Genomic DNA, 18,566 nt, shown 5'->3' on the forward strand with positions numbered 1-18,566 from the left:
ATGCTGTAGTTTCTGACAGTAAAAACATTTGCATCCTTTTTATTCACACAGACACACACACACACACACACACCATTTTGAAAGGCTCATGTATGCGACTTGGCCTGCACTAACTATATGGAATTGAAAACAACATACCCCGTTTTCACTGGGTAGTGGAAAATTGAAAACCACAGTCAGTCAGTCAGTTGAGATGGGCAAACACTGCTGAAAAAAGGTTCATTCAGTTACAGAAATCTACAGACCACCCAAAGCCTTCAAAAAATGTCTACCCAAGTAATAATGAATGCACACATATGCACAGAGTCTAACTGTGGAAGATCTGAAGGGTTTCATTTCTATAATGTGTCCTGTGACTCTGGAGCTTAGAACAGTTATAAAAAAATAATAATAATATTTTTGGAACAGACATAGCACACATTCTTGATAAGATACACAAACACTGAGGCCATCACAACAAAGCCTTGGAGACAGCAGCAAACATCCATTGTTGAGTGTGTGATTGATCTATTAAAAGGCTTTGCCTCCTGTTAATTAAAATCTCCCTCCTCCAGGGAATAAGAGTTACCTTAAAACCGTAGCTATATCTCATCTCCTTAGACTTTTAGTGTCTGAGTTTTAATGTTAAGGCCACGGTCTGTACTGTCTGAGGTTACAGGCAGGGATGCATGACAGAAGCCCCTTTACTTCTTCGCCAAGGTGGTCCTAGAGCTTTGGAGCCAAGGTAAGCGAGCCAATTAATTCTGCACACTGAGGTGAAGTGCTCGCAGAGACACCCACATATGTTCACTTTCTCGCCATATTTTTCTCTTTCTTTTGTTTCGCTCATAAATAAACATTCTCTTGTGTCTAATGTTGAAGGGTTGATTGCTTTTGCATGAGTGTTCATTTACCACAAAGCTTTCTTTTTCAAGGGATCATCACTGAGCTTAGAGGGCGCTCATTAGCACTGGAGTATCCTTGTCTCGGTCAGCACAGCCTCAGTTATCACATCATCTCTCTAAACCACCGGATCTGTGGCGAGATAAGAAGCGAAGACACCAAAACATCCTCTTCACTCCCCTCCTCTCCTCCTCATGTTTCTCCTCCACTCTCTCCAGAGCAGCAACAATTACCCATGATGCTTTCGGTGATATGGTGGTTGTGCTGATGTGCCCTGCCTGTGACCTAAACAGCCTTGTTGTTGTGATGTGATATAAACACCAGCTCACCAGTCATCAAAGCCTGTGGGATTCTCCAATCCTCTTTAGGGGTGAGTGGATTATTTGTAACCCAAATACTCTCTCCGCTCCTTTGACTGCCAGGGACAATCGTGTTGGGCCAGACTCCACACACAGCTCAAATTACCTCAGCCGAGGTTGCAATTTCAGGTCAGGCAGTCATATAGAGAAACTGTGGCGTGCAACATACTGCCATCATGCAAAGTGTTTGGAATCCCAAGCATTGTTTATGCACAAAGTCATCTGTGGTGTACAGCCTGCTGACCTGTGTTTGACCCACATTTAGAGTGACAACAGCTAAGCTCTCTCTTTCCTGCATCCTTATTAACCTGAAAGTGGCGCTTGAGTCAGAACCTCAAATTCTGACTTCAGGAGCCAACTTTCTGATGCTCCTGGAAATGTACCGACAACACCTGAAACCCCAAAGAAAATTTAGCTCGGAGGTAGCCTGCAGGTTTTTCTCGCTGAAGAATGTGTGGATTACAACAACCATGTGTGTGTGTCTCTGCACATGTGATGTACAGTATGGAAGGTTTCCTCGTGTGACTAAAAATGTGAGAAAAGCTTAAAAGTGGCAGTGTGAGTATGAAGAGTTTATTCTTGGAACACTAATGAATATGGGAATGCACAGACACAGTCGGTGCAACATTCAGTCTCAGTTTCAGTCCCTCTATTACCCTGAGCACAGAAGCATCCTCATCTCTGCCACATTATGAGCTAAAATGAGACAGTGTTAATGCATTACCCTGTGGAAAAAGTAAAAAAAATAATAATTTGATGTAAAAATCTAAATTAACCTATGGGTGGAAGAAAAGTAATTTTAATCAGAGTCTTAACCAGATTTCACATTACTTTAGAAATACAAAGAATGTCAAAAAATAACCTTTAAAAAGAGCTAATTTTTAATGGATTCTGGGTTTAATTATAACCTAATTCAAGTTATTCAGGTGTAAAAGTCCAGACTGAAAAGTGTCTCAGTGTAACAGCTTTTGGCCAACACAAAGCAGAAAAAGCAGGTCCTCTGGCTAATCGCCTGTAGCACACACAAAAAAACAAGCATCCAGAAAGTATTTACTTAACTTTTATGTTATGTTACAGCATTATTGCCAAATGGATTAAATTCATTATTTTCCTCAAACTTCTACAAACAATACCCCATAATGACAACGTGACAGAAGTTTGTGTGAAATCTTTTCAAATCTATGAAAGGAAAAAAGACATGTTGAAAGATGAACTGTCATCCCAGTCTGAAGTCCAAAGTGCTCTGGAACAGGTTTTCATCAAGGACGTGTCTGTACATTGCTGCATTCATCTTTCCCTCAATCCTGACTAGTCTCCCAGTTCCTGCCGCTGAAAAACATGCCCACAGCATGATGCTGCCACTACCATGCTTTACTGTAGGGGTGAGAGGTGCCTGGTTTCCTCCAGACTGGACGCTTGGAATTCAGGCTAAACAGTTCAATCTTTGTTTCATCAGACCAGAGAATTTTGTTTCTCATAGTCTCAGAGTCCTTCAGGTGGGCTGTCACGTGCCTTTTACTGAGGAGTGGTTTCCATCTGGCCACACTACCATACAGGCCATATTGGTGAAGTGCTGCAGAGATGGTTGTTCTCTCCCCACAGAGAAATGCTGGAGCTCTTTCAGAGTGGCAACTGACTTCTTGGTCCCCTCCCTGACTAAGGCCCTTGTGGTTTTAAACTTCTTCCATTTACGGATGATGGAAGCCACTGTGTCATTTGGACCCAGATCTGTGTCTCAATACAATCCTGTCTCAGAGCTGTACAAACAGTTCCTTGGACTTCTCTGAAATGCACTGTTAACTGTGGGACCTTATACAGACAGGTGTATGCTTTTCCAAATCAACAGAATTTCCCACAGGTGGACACCACACCTCAATTTTGAGTGTCAAGGCAAAGGCCATGAATAACTATGTACATGCAATTTTTTTTTTTTTTTAATAAACTTGCAAAGATTTCAAACAAACCTTTGGAATAAGGCTGTAACATAACAAAATTTGGAAAAAGTTAAGTGGCTAAACATGACTGTTTGTGCAGTGAGTAATTTATAAAAAACCTTGATTAGGGAAAAATAGGAATATACATAACTGTACAGTATACACAGTACAGCATGTAAACTGTTCATGTCGAGAGAGGAGAGAGTGACATAAAGACAGGCACAGTAATCCAGTTAATGATTAACTAGAGGAGTGTTAATCAGAGGATGTGCTGGTGTGTTGATTGGATCCGCCTGGTCCGAGGGGTAATCCCATCTGCTGCATGAGGAGGGGATAAGACCACAGCTAGAGGGGACAGTCTCTGCCGTGGGAGGAAATTTGTTTGGCTGAGCTTGTTTCCAAAGACAGATCTGCTAAATTGAAGTAGGAGGTGAGGTTTAGTTGGGTGTGACTTCTTACAGCCTTTGAAGATGAATGCATACAAAATCCAAGTGAATGTGCGCAGCAGCCCACACAGCACATAAATCCTGTCTTTGTGTTGCAACTCCATTGTGCTCCTGTGAAGGGGAGCAGTGGATCGGCAGGTTTGGCACGCTTAAAACGCATCCGTGTTTTTATGAGCGCAGAGACGAGGACTTCCAGCGGCACAGTGTCAATAAAGCCAGTCTGTTAGAAGCAGCCCAAACGCTGACTCATGGGTTTTCAGCCAATCGATCCGATCATCAGTTGAGCCCTGACCCCATGATCAAGAGACATTTATGCAGCATTTATTGTGTCAGTGTCTGGTGTCAACTAAGAGGGCAATCTCTCACTCCGTTTTTAAACAGAGAGAAAGAGCACAGGAAGTACTAGAACTGATTTATTCTCTGGTCTCTGGCTGAGCTCACTAATGTACCTTACATATATTTTGTCCACCTCACCAGTGGCTGCCTTCCAGCCCTGCAGTGAAATACTATGTGTTCATTTCTCTCACTAAACTGCAGACAACTCTTACTGTAATTCTCTCCACACTACACTACATGATCATAGAGAATCCCCACTAGGCTGCTGTCCCACATTACTCGGCACCTTTTAGCCTATATTTCTCACTGTACACCACACTCGCCCTTGGCAGTGTCCTGGTTTCTCTACCTCCACGTGCCATGGTACAACTGCTTGAAACACAGCCAGCACTGGCCAAGCCAAAGCTCTGGCACTCGGTGGGGGGCTGTTCACGTGAGAGATTAACTCCACACTGCTCTCCTCTCTGCTGTCAGCTATACCCTGGCTGCTCCACGCTCTGCAGGCCGCTCATATGCAACCCCTCCTACAGATTAGCCTGCTGCATACAGGAGACTGTTGAAAATATTCCATGTTAAACAAGTCAAGCCTCGAAGACTCTAGACAGCAGCCAGACTTTGAGCTAGCTGGTGGCAAACACACACACACGCACACATATATTTCCACAATACACCCATCTTCACTGATATGGCTACAAAAATAGGGCACTTGATGTAAATGATTCAGCACAGATGTAAAGGTGCACTGCATTGCAGAAACGAACAATGTATTTATGTTTGGCACAAAAGCATTTATTATAAAACATAACTTCTAAGCTTCTCTGCTTGCTGACTCTATCACCTGTTCACTTTGCTGCTCTGCTGTATTTCTGCTTGAACGGAGACACATCTGAGAGGAAGGCTCTGCTCAAGTACAGTAAACACTTTGACCTGCTACTCATTTCCCTTCATGAATAAACCAATGCATGCATAATACATCTGTTCTTTTTTGACTGTATTAACATGTGCATTGTGTACACTTTAATTATACATGAGCAAATTTGTGTTTTTGTGTGCATATTTGTTTTATGTTGGGTGTAATGTGTCATGTGAGAATTATGCATTATCTTATTTGTGATCAATGCCACTGTGTCCTTGACCCACGTTTCCTTTCATGTTTGAATGTGTCTGCAGTGCACTCTATTTAACACGCTCGTTGCTTGTAGACTTTGTGCACCCACGAATATAAATTTTCCCATGAAAGATCCGCTGAATGCTTTGTAGTGTAAATCCTCAGCAAAGAAATAATTAAATTGATTAATTCTTATCTCTTTTAAAGAGCTGTGTAAGTCGTTCAGGAGCATAGGGTGGGCTGTTAGCCTGATTTCCATCTCTCCTCTCTCTCTCTTCTCCCAGGCGTCTCTGCATTTCTGGCCTATTTGATACAATGGGACAGTGAGAGCTGTCTCTCTACAGAACAGGGATTAATATTTAATCCAAACAAAAGTCTAATTAGTGAAGCCTGCACCACACTCGGAGCAGCTATGAGGCCAAAGAGGGCACGACGTGGTGCGCTGCCTTTGACTTGAGATGGACCCGGCATAAACAAATGGCTGTAATTGTTCGGATCCAGTGAGTGCATGGCAGGCGGGTGGCTAATCCTGTTAGGATGCGTCCATGCTGAAGACTTCCGGAGCACTACGAGTGCGCACAGCTCCTGTTGATCAAGGTAAAAGCTGAAAGAATGGAAGCTAAGCTGATCAGAGTGTCTAATTCATCTCGGTACAGACCAAGAAATGAACATAGATTAATCTTTATTGCTGTACACCACTTCACTGTGGTTATCAGGGGAGGCCATGTGGGCTGTGGGAGGGAATGAGCGAGGTCTAATGATGCATATACAGTATGTGGAAGTAAGAAGCAAAAAATCATAATCCTCATGCTCTCCTATGTGTGTGTGCGTGTGCGGGCTTGTTTGTATTAGCTGCTGCTGACAGACTAAAATGGCAGTTACCACGTTAAGCACATTTACTGGTCCCCTGCATTGTTGGTTCCAGCTCCACCCTGTGACTATCCAGTAAAGTCTGTACACAAGCCTGTGTATGCCCGTCTATGCGTGAGTAAGACAAAGTGCAGCCACCCTCAATTTGCCCATTCAATATAGACTCTGTAGTAATCACATGAATTGAAAGGCATTAGACAGGAAAGAGCTGAGGGAGAAAGATGAGAGGCGTGACAGAGCAGGAGGAATAGCAGCAGACAGAGATGATGGTCACACACAGGGGGAGCTGGAGGCTGCTCCTGTCAACAGTTTGGATAAAGACAAATGGTTTGCCATTGCTCTCCACCCAGGCAGAAAAACACCACGTCCGCATTTGTCTGCTCCTGGTTTCTTTCTCTGTCCTGACATAATCAGCAAAAACCTCACTGTCACAAGCATTGAAACACACTCCTACTTTCTCCGAAGGCCTTTAGTTGACACTCAGTGGACTTCATGAGTGTCAGAGAAAAATCTGATTTGATTATGTTCCATGAAATGACCCATCAACCATATTATGTGTACTGGGTACCATCACCATGGCACCCAATTGCATGACCAGAAAAATGGCAGGCACAGGAAGTGACCTTATACCGTCCTGTTCTCTTCTCATCTCCCCTCTACCCTCTGCCCTCTGCTATACTGCTCACCTACTTCATATTGACCCTGGAGCCATTTCCCGGACTCATTGTCAGGCGTACACCGATCAGCTACAAAATTACTACAGCTGTGGGGTTTTGAAGTGGTGGTCAGGTCCCAACATGGGAAAAATCGAATGCTGACCATAATCAACAGGTGTCAGAATACAAAGTGCATCACAGCTTGCTGCATATGGTGGTTTTAATGTTGTGGCTGATCGGTGTATAAACAGTTGAGATTATCTCAGCTTGGTCTCGTCTTGTAACTTCTTCTATTTCCCGACGTCTCCTCTCTTTCCCCTTTTCCCCACTCTCCTCTTTGGCATCCATTCCTGTCTGTTATGGGCTCTTGGTGTCTGCAGGAACCAAAGCCCCACTTAGTGGAGAGAGGACACAATGAAATGAGGGGATTTGTGTGGCGCTCTATTGTTCCACGTCTTCATACAGTATAATAGGACATTTCCCTCAGGCTGGAGAGAGGAGCGCTAGACCAACTCGGGGATCAAAGAGCCTAGGCACCACATGAAGCTCCTGGATATAGTCAACATTAACTCCCACACAGAGAGTCTCAGGGCCAATGCACAACACAACTCAGAAGAAGAGGACAAAGAACACAAATAGTTGGATGCATAGTGTGGTCAAAAAATAATAATTTATCTGCTGTTTTTATCAGTTTCTGCTGAAATGATTCATCAATTATTCAAAAGGTTGTTAACAAATGTGGTAATACATAATTTATTTCAGTCAAATTGCAAGCAGAAAATAGAATAAAAATCTGATCCCTTTCTCCATTTTATGTCGTTTGTAAACTGGTTAGAAAGATGTGTCTTTGATTTGTTATGGTCTACTTCCAACATTTTTAGATAGAAGTATTCATAACACTGTCAAAAATAGTCAGTAAATCAGTCAAAAACGAATGAATCATTAGCTGCAGCCTGAATGTGGATCCACAGATGAGAGGATGGTTTCCATGGTGTTGAAATTTACTAACCACCCTGCTGTCCATCTGTGTTAGTGCTGATTTAATGTTGCTATGGAAGAAATAATAAATAAAAGATCCAATTGGTGCTGATGGTGATTTTGTTTATATCTAATATTCTTGAGATAACAAGTGTAATAGAGATTGTACTCTATACGCTGAACAGATGTCATTCAAGAATAGCAACATATGAATTTTTAATGCTGAGGTGAAACTCTTTTCCACAAAACACGCTGTAGTTACAGCTGGCCATATGCTTTGCGAGACACACACACACACACACACACACACACACACACACACACACACACACACAGTTTCTAAGCTAAAACCGTAAGTAAATGCATGTTGACATTTCCAAAACAGACAGACTCAGACATGCTGCCGAACAGAGTGAGTGAGAGAGAGATACCATGCTGCAGTGCTGCTCTATAGCATCCCAACTGTCCTGGACAGCACAAAGCCCTACCTACTGGCACTGCTGCATCTCAGTGCCACAGCAACAACTAACCACAGCCTCAGGAAGACATTCTATGATCATTGTCACACTATCGAAGCAGATCAAAATTTTAACATTGCGAAGTTTCACATAAATACGCATGAATGTAGTGTGTGATGACACAAACAAATGCGGGATGAAAGTGAAAGATATGAGCAATAACACAACGAAAGTGGCACAGACTGTTGATGGAGAGGAGAGATGGGGTGATGCTGGTGAAAAGGATGCAGGTGGGCTGAGTGTTGTACTCACAGCTCAGAATAGAGGATGTGCAGGTTGCCCAAATTGTCTGTGTAGTTGGCTGGACTGAGCCAGGGCAGGACCAGGAGCAACAGAGCCTTCATGGTAAACACTTAGCTATTTTCTGTCTTTTCCCCCTTTTTTCTACCCTCTGCCCTCAAGCTCTCTCTTCTTCTACTACCCCCACTTCCCCTCCTCCTCCCCCCGCCTCCAATTCTCCGAACCTGGCCGTGCTGACCCCACTCCTCACCTGCCTTGTTTTCTCCACAGGCACTTTCAGATCAGAATCAATCTTTCACTCTCTGCCTTTTCAGTTTCCTTCTTTCCTTTTGTTTGCCACCTCTCTCTACCTCTGCCTGTGTGAGTTTCTTCCTCTGCCTCAGGCTGGCTGCCTGGTCATCTCAGCTGCAGAGGCAACGGGCTAGTTGCCAGAGGTTGAAGACGAAGTGGAGGAAGAAGCAGCAGAAGCAGATGCAGAGTTCCGTTGTGGCACAGGAGGAAGAGAAGAAAGTGCAAGAAGAAGAGAAGGGAGACCCATGCAAAGGTGGCACATTTGGAATACAATTTGAGATGTGCAGCCCCTTAATCTGCTCTGGGCACTGGTGAGTTGTAAGAGGATTTGCGCTTGTATGCGTGTGTGTGCATGTCTGACTGCCTCGGTGTGTGTGTGCGCGTGTGTATGTCAGAGAGAACAGCGCAGGCTGTGACTTATACTGCAGCAGAAACCACTGAGGGGGGAGATGGAGCAGACCAAACAAAGACAGAAGAGGGGGGAAGGTACCTGGTGTTGCTCTGATTGGCTTGGTCGTTCTCACATGTGCACACACATGCACACACTCAGACATATTCACACACATGTGGAGCCTCTCCATTCACCTTCCCCTGCCTGCACAAATGTTGGCCCATGCAGGCAAAGATGAGGTCAATGAAGAGCATATGTTGCCGCCAAACCCTCACCCCTTCACTCTAACGATGGATTGCTCCCTGTGCAGCAGATTGGTCTGATCGCTCAAAAGAAACTGCCTATGAGTGTAAAAAAAAAAAAAGACAGTGCATGACCAAAACACACCAGCAATCAATAGTCTCTTATTCTGAGTGGCACAAAGAGATAAGGATGAAGGGGGGAAAAAAGGATAAAGTCTTCACTGAACCGCTGTCCAAATGCACATTTCATTCATTCCTTCAATCATTCGCACATCCATTCAGTTTTAGAATACACAAAGGTTAAACCCCGGCTGGCTGAGGGAGAGGTGTGCATTGACAGTTAGGTGTTGCTGGGAGCGACTGGCATCGACTTGACTCTGAACACAGATTCTGCTAATTGCAATGAGGTGGTGTTTACATGATTTCTTTTATCCTTTTCTGTCTCTTTCATCTGTCTTTGTTGTCCCTTGCTTTTCTGTTTTTCAATGTAGCAAACACTAGGTGGGAGGGAGAGGTGATGGATGGATAAAAACTGAATATGTAACACTGAATCACCTTTAATGTATTTTCATTCCGTCCTGTCAAACCTCACCTTCCTTTTCCCGTATTATTTATTTTAGTCCATTTTCTCTATACCAAAATAACAAGTTTGTCTCAGCAACATTCCTCTTTCCCTGACCCTTATCTCTGCTATTGCACTTGCCTTCTTCTTTTCCTGTTCTCGATTCCCTCTTCTTGTTTTCCTTCACTATTATCCAATTTTCATAGCGCTAAGCTGTCTGCTACCCTGAAGGAAGACGCTTAACTGGTGTAAATACCCTGTCTGAGTGAGTTTCTCATGGATGGAGGTACTGTGGTTACAGACTGAATGTGTCGGTGTGTGTGCGCGTCCGTGTGGTAGCGCATGCACGTGCGCATATTGGGGCAAGTTTTCCTGAGGTATTTGAACAATACGCACAGCAACAAGACCACAGGGCACGTAGGAAATGGAAATGTAATTGGATTGTGACAGGATGCAGTTTGTGAACAGAAATCAGTCTGCCCCACAGGACTCATTTCATACACTAATACATTAACTTGCACACATAGAAACAACATCACAACATACACACATATTCTTCTGCCAATATTGCTTTTCTGTTCCTACTTGCGGCAGACAATTTTTCATATTGATGTAAAATCAAAGTATATACATATTTTTTTCAAATATAAAGCATGTCTTAGTTTTGGGTTAGATTTTGGCATTACAAATAGAACTTAGTATAGGAGGCAGTGGTACATCATATATACCAGCTCACATAATGCCTGTTTTGCTGAGGGCAATCTGAAGTCGTAGCCTTGAACAGCACGGCCATACCCATAGACCTCCCAGGTTGTTCAATATTATCAAAATACTATTAAAAACTCACCAGCCAGTCAATTGATATTAGCATCTGTATGGTGCTTGTGAACAATATGATTAATTTAGAAAATGACCAAAATTATTGTGCAAAGGCAGAGAAACAAAACCTGGAGGCAGTTGTTTTAGTTTTAGTTTCAGATTTAGTTTGCCAGGTGAAAGAAATATTAGCTGACAGGAAGTTTGTTTTCATTTTATGTTCACCAAGCTGTAGGCCCAAGTTTAGTTCAACCTGATTATTGTGCGGCTGCAAACAGCAAGACTTGTCCTTCAACTTATGTTCAGGTTCACTTCATGGGGTCATCTTGCTACTCCTCTGAAATATAATGCAATGACTGTTCCCACATCATTTATTTCCCAGAAAACAGGCTACATCTATCACTCAGCAAAGGCAACAAATCAAAGTTGCCCTGCAGTCCATCCAAGGTGAAGCTTGAAAAACAGGTCAGCTTAACCACCTGCCATAAGGGCTTTGGCTTTAAGATCCCCGTCTTTTATCCAAAGCTAATAGCAGAAAGAAGCAGAAAATAGCTCAGAGCAGATCATTAGAAAAACATACAGATAAAACATAAGTTAACTAACTTGACTACTACAAAAGTTTTAGAGAAACAGACAATGACCTGTTGTACTATTGTTGGTAGCACCTGCACATGTAGCTACACGTAAAAACTTGAGTGGGAGGGGAGATCCTTTCTGACTGACTGCTGTGCAAGCCTTCAGAGGACAAAGACACAAAGCCAACATGAAATACCACTGATCAAATTTGTTCTCAATTGTTGTGGATGTGTCTAGAATCACAATTTCTCTATTCAAAGGCCAAAAAAGGTCATTAATGATTGGTTGAGTATGAAATCAGCTCTGACCAGATGGTATGGCTGTTTCAGTCATTACAGCTCCTGACCCACTGCCAGATTCTGGGTTATGGGCAAAAACAGTGTACTGTGCTGTCATCTGTCATCTCAAAAATACTCTGCAGATAAGTAGTGTTTTTATATATGAATACTTAGAGAGATTCTTTTTTGTATGCACCTAAAATGCCCAGCTCACACTCTATTCTATTGTTTTTAACATACTGTCCTACAAACATAACGTGATATTAGACAGTAAAACAAAATTCAGGAGAATCCTAAATAATTGAGGAGAGAATCGTTATTCACAACATCCATTTGGTGACAGAAGACATCATCCTAACCTTTGATGTATGAAAATTCAAAGCTATTTAAGTGGCCTTCAGAGTCACTCAATAATTCACCCAAATTAAGCAATAAAATACATTATGTGTGGCTGTCCTCCAGAACAACAACCAACCATTTCTTTTCAATGGACTCCTATGAGCAGAACAACATAATTTATCAGTGCCTTCCAAAACGATTCCAAAACATTACCATTTTGTGAGTATAGGTACATGCAGTAAGACAAAGTTTAAGCACAAAAATGAAAGATTATAGTTGGTTGGGTTATTACAAGAGATTTTGAATCATTGGCACAATAACAGCCCTTTAGTTACTTGGTGGCTATGGCAACAAGAAGCCAATATTTACTTTTGGTGTGAAATAGGAAGCAATCCTGTAAATAAGCAGTACTGTAATCGACACAGTCAGCCACTCCAACCTCCTTTTTCTATAGACTTTGTCCTTATATAATAGAGAGTGTCCACGGTTCCTAACTAGTGTTCGTTGTTGGTGACCATTTTTGTACATTAATAAAACTGAACACACGACCAATGATGATAACTACTCAATGAACTCAACTGAAAATAAGCAATATTTTTCTCCACTGTATAAATGGTATCCAAAAATCAGTGGGCTGTGATCAAATAAGTGAACAGAAAAGAAATGTTGAAATAGGTGTTTCAGCAATGAAACCTTTTCACATCCTCGCACACAGTGGCTAGATTAGTCTTTCTGGATGTGACCTCTCGCCTTCACAGATAACACCTTCTAACTATGGGAGCTGAAACCTTGAGGGAGGCAGCCTCAGAGCTCCACACCTCATTATTACATTCACACTACATGAAGGGAAAGACTTAGGAACTACTGTATAGAGCAGTGCAAAGAAAAAGAGAGAAGTACATAGGATGGTGTAACAGGAAAAGTACCAGAAGAAATTGGTGTGAAACTTTCAGGAGGGGGGGGGGGGGGGGGGTTGATTGGCAGGATACAGCTCTTTCTAGTTGAAAGAGTTTTATCCAACTTGAGTTTTTATTAAATGCAAATGAATAGGAAACACTCTGCTGCCTGGTTGTGATGTGTGGCAAGATCCACTAATTATCCCAGCGGCCTGTGGGCTCGGGGAGTGTTAATGAGCATTAATAGAAACAGACCCAGACTGAGAGAGACCAAAGTACTGCCTTTTAATGATATATAAACAGAAGCACTGGGCCTAGTTTAGATGAAAGTTTGGAGGCAGAAGTCTGCCCTTTGGGACTGGAGCTGTGGGTTAATGACAGCAGGCAGTGGAGGGCGGGAAACTTAGAGTGTGTTTACTCCAGGTTATTGAAGTTTTACCAATTCTGTAAATAGGAGAAATAAAAACAGAACCCAAGTTTTTGCTTACTTATTTAATAGGAGCACTTAAAATATCTGGAAATATCTAACACGGAAATTGGAAAATACACAGTTAAGGGCCCACAAATGCTTCCACGGATAAACTTCTATCATCCTACCTGCTCTTGATGTGGTCCTCCATTTCGCCACGGGCCAGTATTTCAGTACAATGGTCAGTGAAGGGGCAAGCTACAGTCAGCTTGTCCAGCAGCTTGTGCACCAGCAGGCTGGGCTTCCTGCAGCTCTGCAGCATGAGGGGTGCACGGCACACGGGGCAGAAGTCGCTCTCCAACAGGAAGCTGGTGAGACACTCCTGACAGTAGGTATGTCCGCAGGGCGTGTCCAGAGGCCTGATGAGCGGCTGCAGGCAGATGTGACAGATGAGGTCGTCATCCACCTCATCTTTGTAGAGGTACTCGTGATTCTCCTCCACTTGGTGACTGTGGCCACATGACTTACAGAGGTCAGAAGGCGGAGGCAACAGGGCATAGTCTGATGGGGAAAGGGGTGGTGCTGATGCTTCTGCCATTGCCACAGCCCCGTCAGGCTCTATGGTGTCCTCCTGGATACTCATGTTGAAGGTTGTCTTGTTGGTTCCAGTGAGGAAATCATTTGAAGCAGCATCTGTATGGAACTATGTCAGAAAACAAAATAAAGTGCAAATGATATAACAAAAATATATGAAGTAATATCAGCACAATGTAGTAAAGTACAGCATCAAAATTTTAAGTAAGGGTCCTGAGGTAAAATATTTTCCATCACTATCATAACATTCTCAAATTTTTTAATACATCATTAACTCAGTGGGAAGTGAGACTGGTTTAACAAATTGACACACAGTTTGTAAATTGATGATGATCAAGTAAGAAATGAGGAAGAAACTGACAACTTTAAATTCTTAGGATCTTCCTTTTGTGTTTGCTTCTATGGGAAATATTGGACACTTTCAATGTTAGTATATTGTTTAACGTATATAACTGTTCACACCTGAATTTGTCTTTTGAGCAAGTGCTAAAAACTGGTACATATCTGAAACAACTCCAAATACACCATATGTGTTCAGGTCCACAGACTAGGTTTAGCATTTTAAAGCATTTAAAAAGTGCACTTGTTTCCTCTGAAACGCATTGAAGTAAAAGTATAAGGTAGCATTAATCTAAACAAACTTTTACTTCAGGCATACTTCCTACTTTAAAGCTGCTTTCCCACAGGGAGGAAATTGATACTAACATCGCTATCATGTAAAGTAACCTCGTGTGAAAATATTCAGATGCTGGGATTTTCTCTCTTTTTCTTTCCCACATGAAAAACACCAGCACGGGTTGTGTGCAGCAGCCCCTCCAAACGTTATTTTTCTCTCAGTTTTTTGGATTTTCACCTCTGGCACAGAGACGTGATATTGAACCCCCAACATCAATACTGCTCATCTGAGCAGGCAGTGCAGCGACAGACAGACACAGATAAGTCTGTAGTAGACACTCACTGTACAGCATAACAAACACACGGTTAATCCAACCAAGGGACGTGACATGATTTCAAACATGCCAAGTTTTTTTTATTTTTTATTTTTTTTTACACAGGTTTATTTTGTGCTTGGCATTGTGAGTGTGCCAGTGTACACGTCAGATCCAAAACAGGCACACTCCTCTAGCACATGGACACGAACAGATGGACTCAGTCAGACACACGTCACCTTGGCAACAGCCATCTTGTTGGCGCTCCACTAGCTATGTTTCTGGACCCATTGTCGGGTCTTGGCAGCTCAGTGAGACACTAGATCTTGTTAGAAAAAATATATTTATATACAACCACCAACAACAATAAACAACAAAATTTGTGTTTGGAATCAACAAAACACATGTGTAATTCAAGAGCTAGTTCTATTTTGATTGGACACAGACCCATATTTTAAATAAAATCATACCTAACCTTGAAGTGCATCCCAATATGCTAATTCATACAAATGTGGCCCCATGCATCCACGAGTGTAGGTCAATCTGAGGACTAACCACATAGTTGCCAAAATGAGTTTCTTCAGTGACTTGTGAAAACCATTAAAGTTGTGTATCTGTGGACGGTCTGGGAGGGGAAGAGCTAATAAGAAGAGGCAGTCTTAACAAAGATGAACCTTTCCACTGAGAGTTTGCTGTAACATGGCTGATTAATCACATACTGTGGCACCTGCTGTGTCTGGCCTGATCGACGGAGCAGAGCACTTTCATCGCAATGTAGGAAAAGATGTGTAAAGAGGGGGAAAGGGAGAGAGAGAAAGTAAATATCCGCCAGCCGAAAATGGAAAAAAAAGGGATTCAAAGTTAAAGACAATGAAAAATGAAGGTGGTTTGATATTCTCTCCAGCTCCTGATCTTAACAGGATAATGTGATCGTCTTTAAGAGTGTTCTTTCCCTCTCCTGGGAAACTTTGATGTTAAAATATCTCTTCGCGCTAACAAAAAAGTGATAAAGGACAGAGAATGTGTTCATGTTTAGTCTGAAACAAAATGGATGACACCTAATGACAGCTTGACTGGGACTTTATATCCATAATTATCAAGAACAATACGTTTCTGCATACAAACACATGTATCTGCATGCAGAGACATGCACTAGGACCCACAAGCACCTACACACCCAGTGGTGCAGACAGGCACATCCAGGGAACACACCCGGGCCTGAGGAGCAATTCTCTCTGACTCATTACTTATCTCTGAAGTGACAAGACACTGGTACAACATTCCTGTTGGACTACTGCTCTTCACTTTACAGACAGAGAGCTGCTTGGTTGAACCTCATCTACATGCTGAATCACTGTGTCGCCTTAAAAACTACAGCTACAGTCCAACCTGCAGCCAAACACGAAATTTGGCTACTGTGTCACATGCTTTAACGTTTGTCACGGTCACACTACCCACATTTCTGTTTTAGTTGTTGAACACAAAAAGAAACAAAAAGCAAAGTGAAAAACCTTTGAACCAAAGCCATGTCAAGCCTCAGTTCAAGAAACAAACTTCTTTTCAACTTTTGACAGCAAGAAGTTATTGTTATTGTAAAAAACATAACACAATGTACCTACTTGATGCACATTATTGTATGTAAACAGATGGTTACTCTCTCAGGTTACTCTCCTGTGAGCAGAGGTGACTTTAAAATGATTAAATGAAGCCAAGTCAGTTCCTTTAAACTGAGAGTTAAAAAAAACGACCTAGTGACAAGGTAACTGTGCCTGTGGTAACTGTTAGCACATTGCTATGGACATATCCACTCCTCATATTTAGCTGGAAAAATCTAATCATATCTGCATTAATCAAACAAACACACCCTCAGAGCACAAGGCTCAGGCAGCCAAATCAGATAAAAATGGAGTGAAAGTATTTGAGCATAAAAAGCTAAGTAAAATGTAACCCAGCCTTCTTTTGCATATCTACTTTGTTAATCATTGCAGAGTTTATTTATGTGCTTGTAATACTGCTAATTTATGTCACCTCCTCATTGTAGTTGTTGCAGGTGTGGGTCTCACTTTGTCAGGATCCTAAACAAATGTAAAGGCTCACACACAATCACAGGCCCCTCACTGTTCAGTTCATCACAAGGACTGTGAGCACAAATTCACATGAAGAAGGCTGGAGTCGTGGGCGCAACTTGTGTTTGTCAAATTTAACACACACAGATTCCAACATAGTCTGGTGTGTTCAGACATGTCTCTCAAACACTATAAATTCCAGTAAGACATTTTTTTCCTCCATGGTTAAAAAACAGTGGAAAAACAAACATTAAACAGTCTTTCTATGGGACAGGACAAATGAATGCATAAAATGTCTCTATTTAGCTAATTCCTACAGTCATGTGTCACACAATACAGACTGTCAATGATACTCATTAGGACCTGGAGACACATAATATTACAAAAGATAACAGAACTTGAAATGTAGGACATCTTGCTCTAATTAAATTGAACATATGTGAGGCCAAGTAACAGTACTACTACTACTTCTGCCCTCTCAACAACCTCTGAACATGGCATTCTGTGTGTGGATTTTTACATATGCCGGCCCCTTTCTGAGTTCACAGCAATCTCTAAGGTATATCTGAGCCAGTCCTGACACCTCAGTCTGAGAGGACAGCTGCAGGCAGATGTGAAGCTCTGTGAAGTGTCTCTAATATCAGAATGGCTCACTGGATTAGTACAGACTGTACCAAAACACGACAGGTAACAGACAATTTATGCATAGAACATAACTACATTTTACCTTGATCGCTCACACACACTTAAAGTGAAGGGGAACACACACTCACTCTGGGATTCAATGCAAATGAATTCCGTGCAAACACACGAACTACAAACAGGAACTGCAACAATGGTTTAACTACTGAACCTTTTAAATAAATAACTACCACACTTCTGATTTTAAAAAAACTAACTGGCAACTGGCATAGTGTACTTACATGACATTATGAGCGACGTTCACTTTCAGCAGTGCAGTTCACCTGGACAGGTAAAACCTTGCAGAGGGTGTAACAATAAACCACTCGGGGAGCAGGCGAAGGGGCACCAAAGGAGAGTTAAATGTCTCAGCAAAGAGGACTTTGTCCGAGTCCTGAAGCCTCCCGATTGGCTGCCGGCCTTCGAGTGGAGAAATGCTATCTGGGTGCCGGTGTTTGGGGAATTCTCCAGCCCAAAGCAGGAAAGCTTAGAACCAGCTCACCTCTATCTGGCAAAGGTGATGAGGAAGTGACAGAGTTCAGGGGAGGAGCCAGGGAAAAGGTAAATAGGAGAACTGCACAAACCTGCTCTTGGAGTTTAGGAGAAGTTTCTATAAAGTGGTTTGAACAACAAAAGAAAGAATGGGCATGTGAAAAGAAGTCAAGAAGTTTGCCAGCACCACAATAAACCAAAACACTTTTAATTAAATATAGAAATGTCTTTGAAAAAGGGCACAGGTACTTAAAGCTAAAAGTTGTGACAGGATACTAAAACCATAAAAATCCAATAACCCACAAAACATTAAATTTTTCTACATGACTGATTCCCTTCAGATCCTTTCAGTAAACAGAAGCACTGTGCTCTGTCTTTAAACAGGAAGCCCATAATCTGAGTAAATGACATGTATCAGGCTTTACATAATACTACCATGTACAGCAGGTATTTGAAGCCTGTGTGCAATACACACGGTAATACTTGTTGCTTGTGTGGTGCCTTGTTTTTTTTCTTGTGGTTTTGCTTCTCTTTGACAACAGCTGCTTTCATAAAGCTGTGCATATGACTCCGGCTTGGTACAAAACAATTGTTATCCTCATTTTTAGATGTGGTTTTCCCCTTGGCCTTTCCCGAACCACAGGTACTGCAGACAAACACAACTGCAGACACATGTG

The 18,566-nt window shown here is 42.2% G+C and overlaps 1 protein-coding gene across 4 annotated transcripts in view; it reads right to left on the bottom strand.

Moving 5' to 3' along the window:
* lnx1 (ligand of numb-protein X 1) overlaps nt 1–17,924 on the bottom strand; it is a 31,342-nt gene extending 13,418 nt beyond the window's left edge. The window contains exons 1-2 of one of the 4 annotated variants that reach the window (XM_067513677.1): nt 17,640–17,924; nt 13,316–13,830 (exon numbers count right to left, since the gene is read on the bottom strand). In XM_067513677.1, the coding sequence (XP_067369778.1) occupies nt 13,316–13,770 (455 nt within the window). In that variant the 5' untranslated portion in view covers nt 13,771–13,830; nt 17,640–17,924. Of the gene's footprint in view, nt 1–8,339; nt 9,025–13,315; nt 13,831–17,639 lie in introns of those variants that run through there. The other 3 variants (XM_067513678.1, XM_067513679.1, XM_067513681.1) reach the window with 3 other exon arrangements.
* Between the last annotated feature and the right edge of the window lie 642 nt (nt 17,925–18,566).

Source organism: Channa argus, chromosome 8 (genome assembly GCF_033026475.1).
Source record: "Channa argus isolate prfri chromosome 8, Channa argus male v1.0, whole genome shotgun sequence".
Classification (NCBI taxonomy): Eukaryota; Metazoa; Chordata; class Actinopteri; order Anabantiformes; family Channidae; genus Channa; species Channa argus.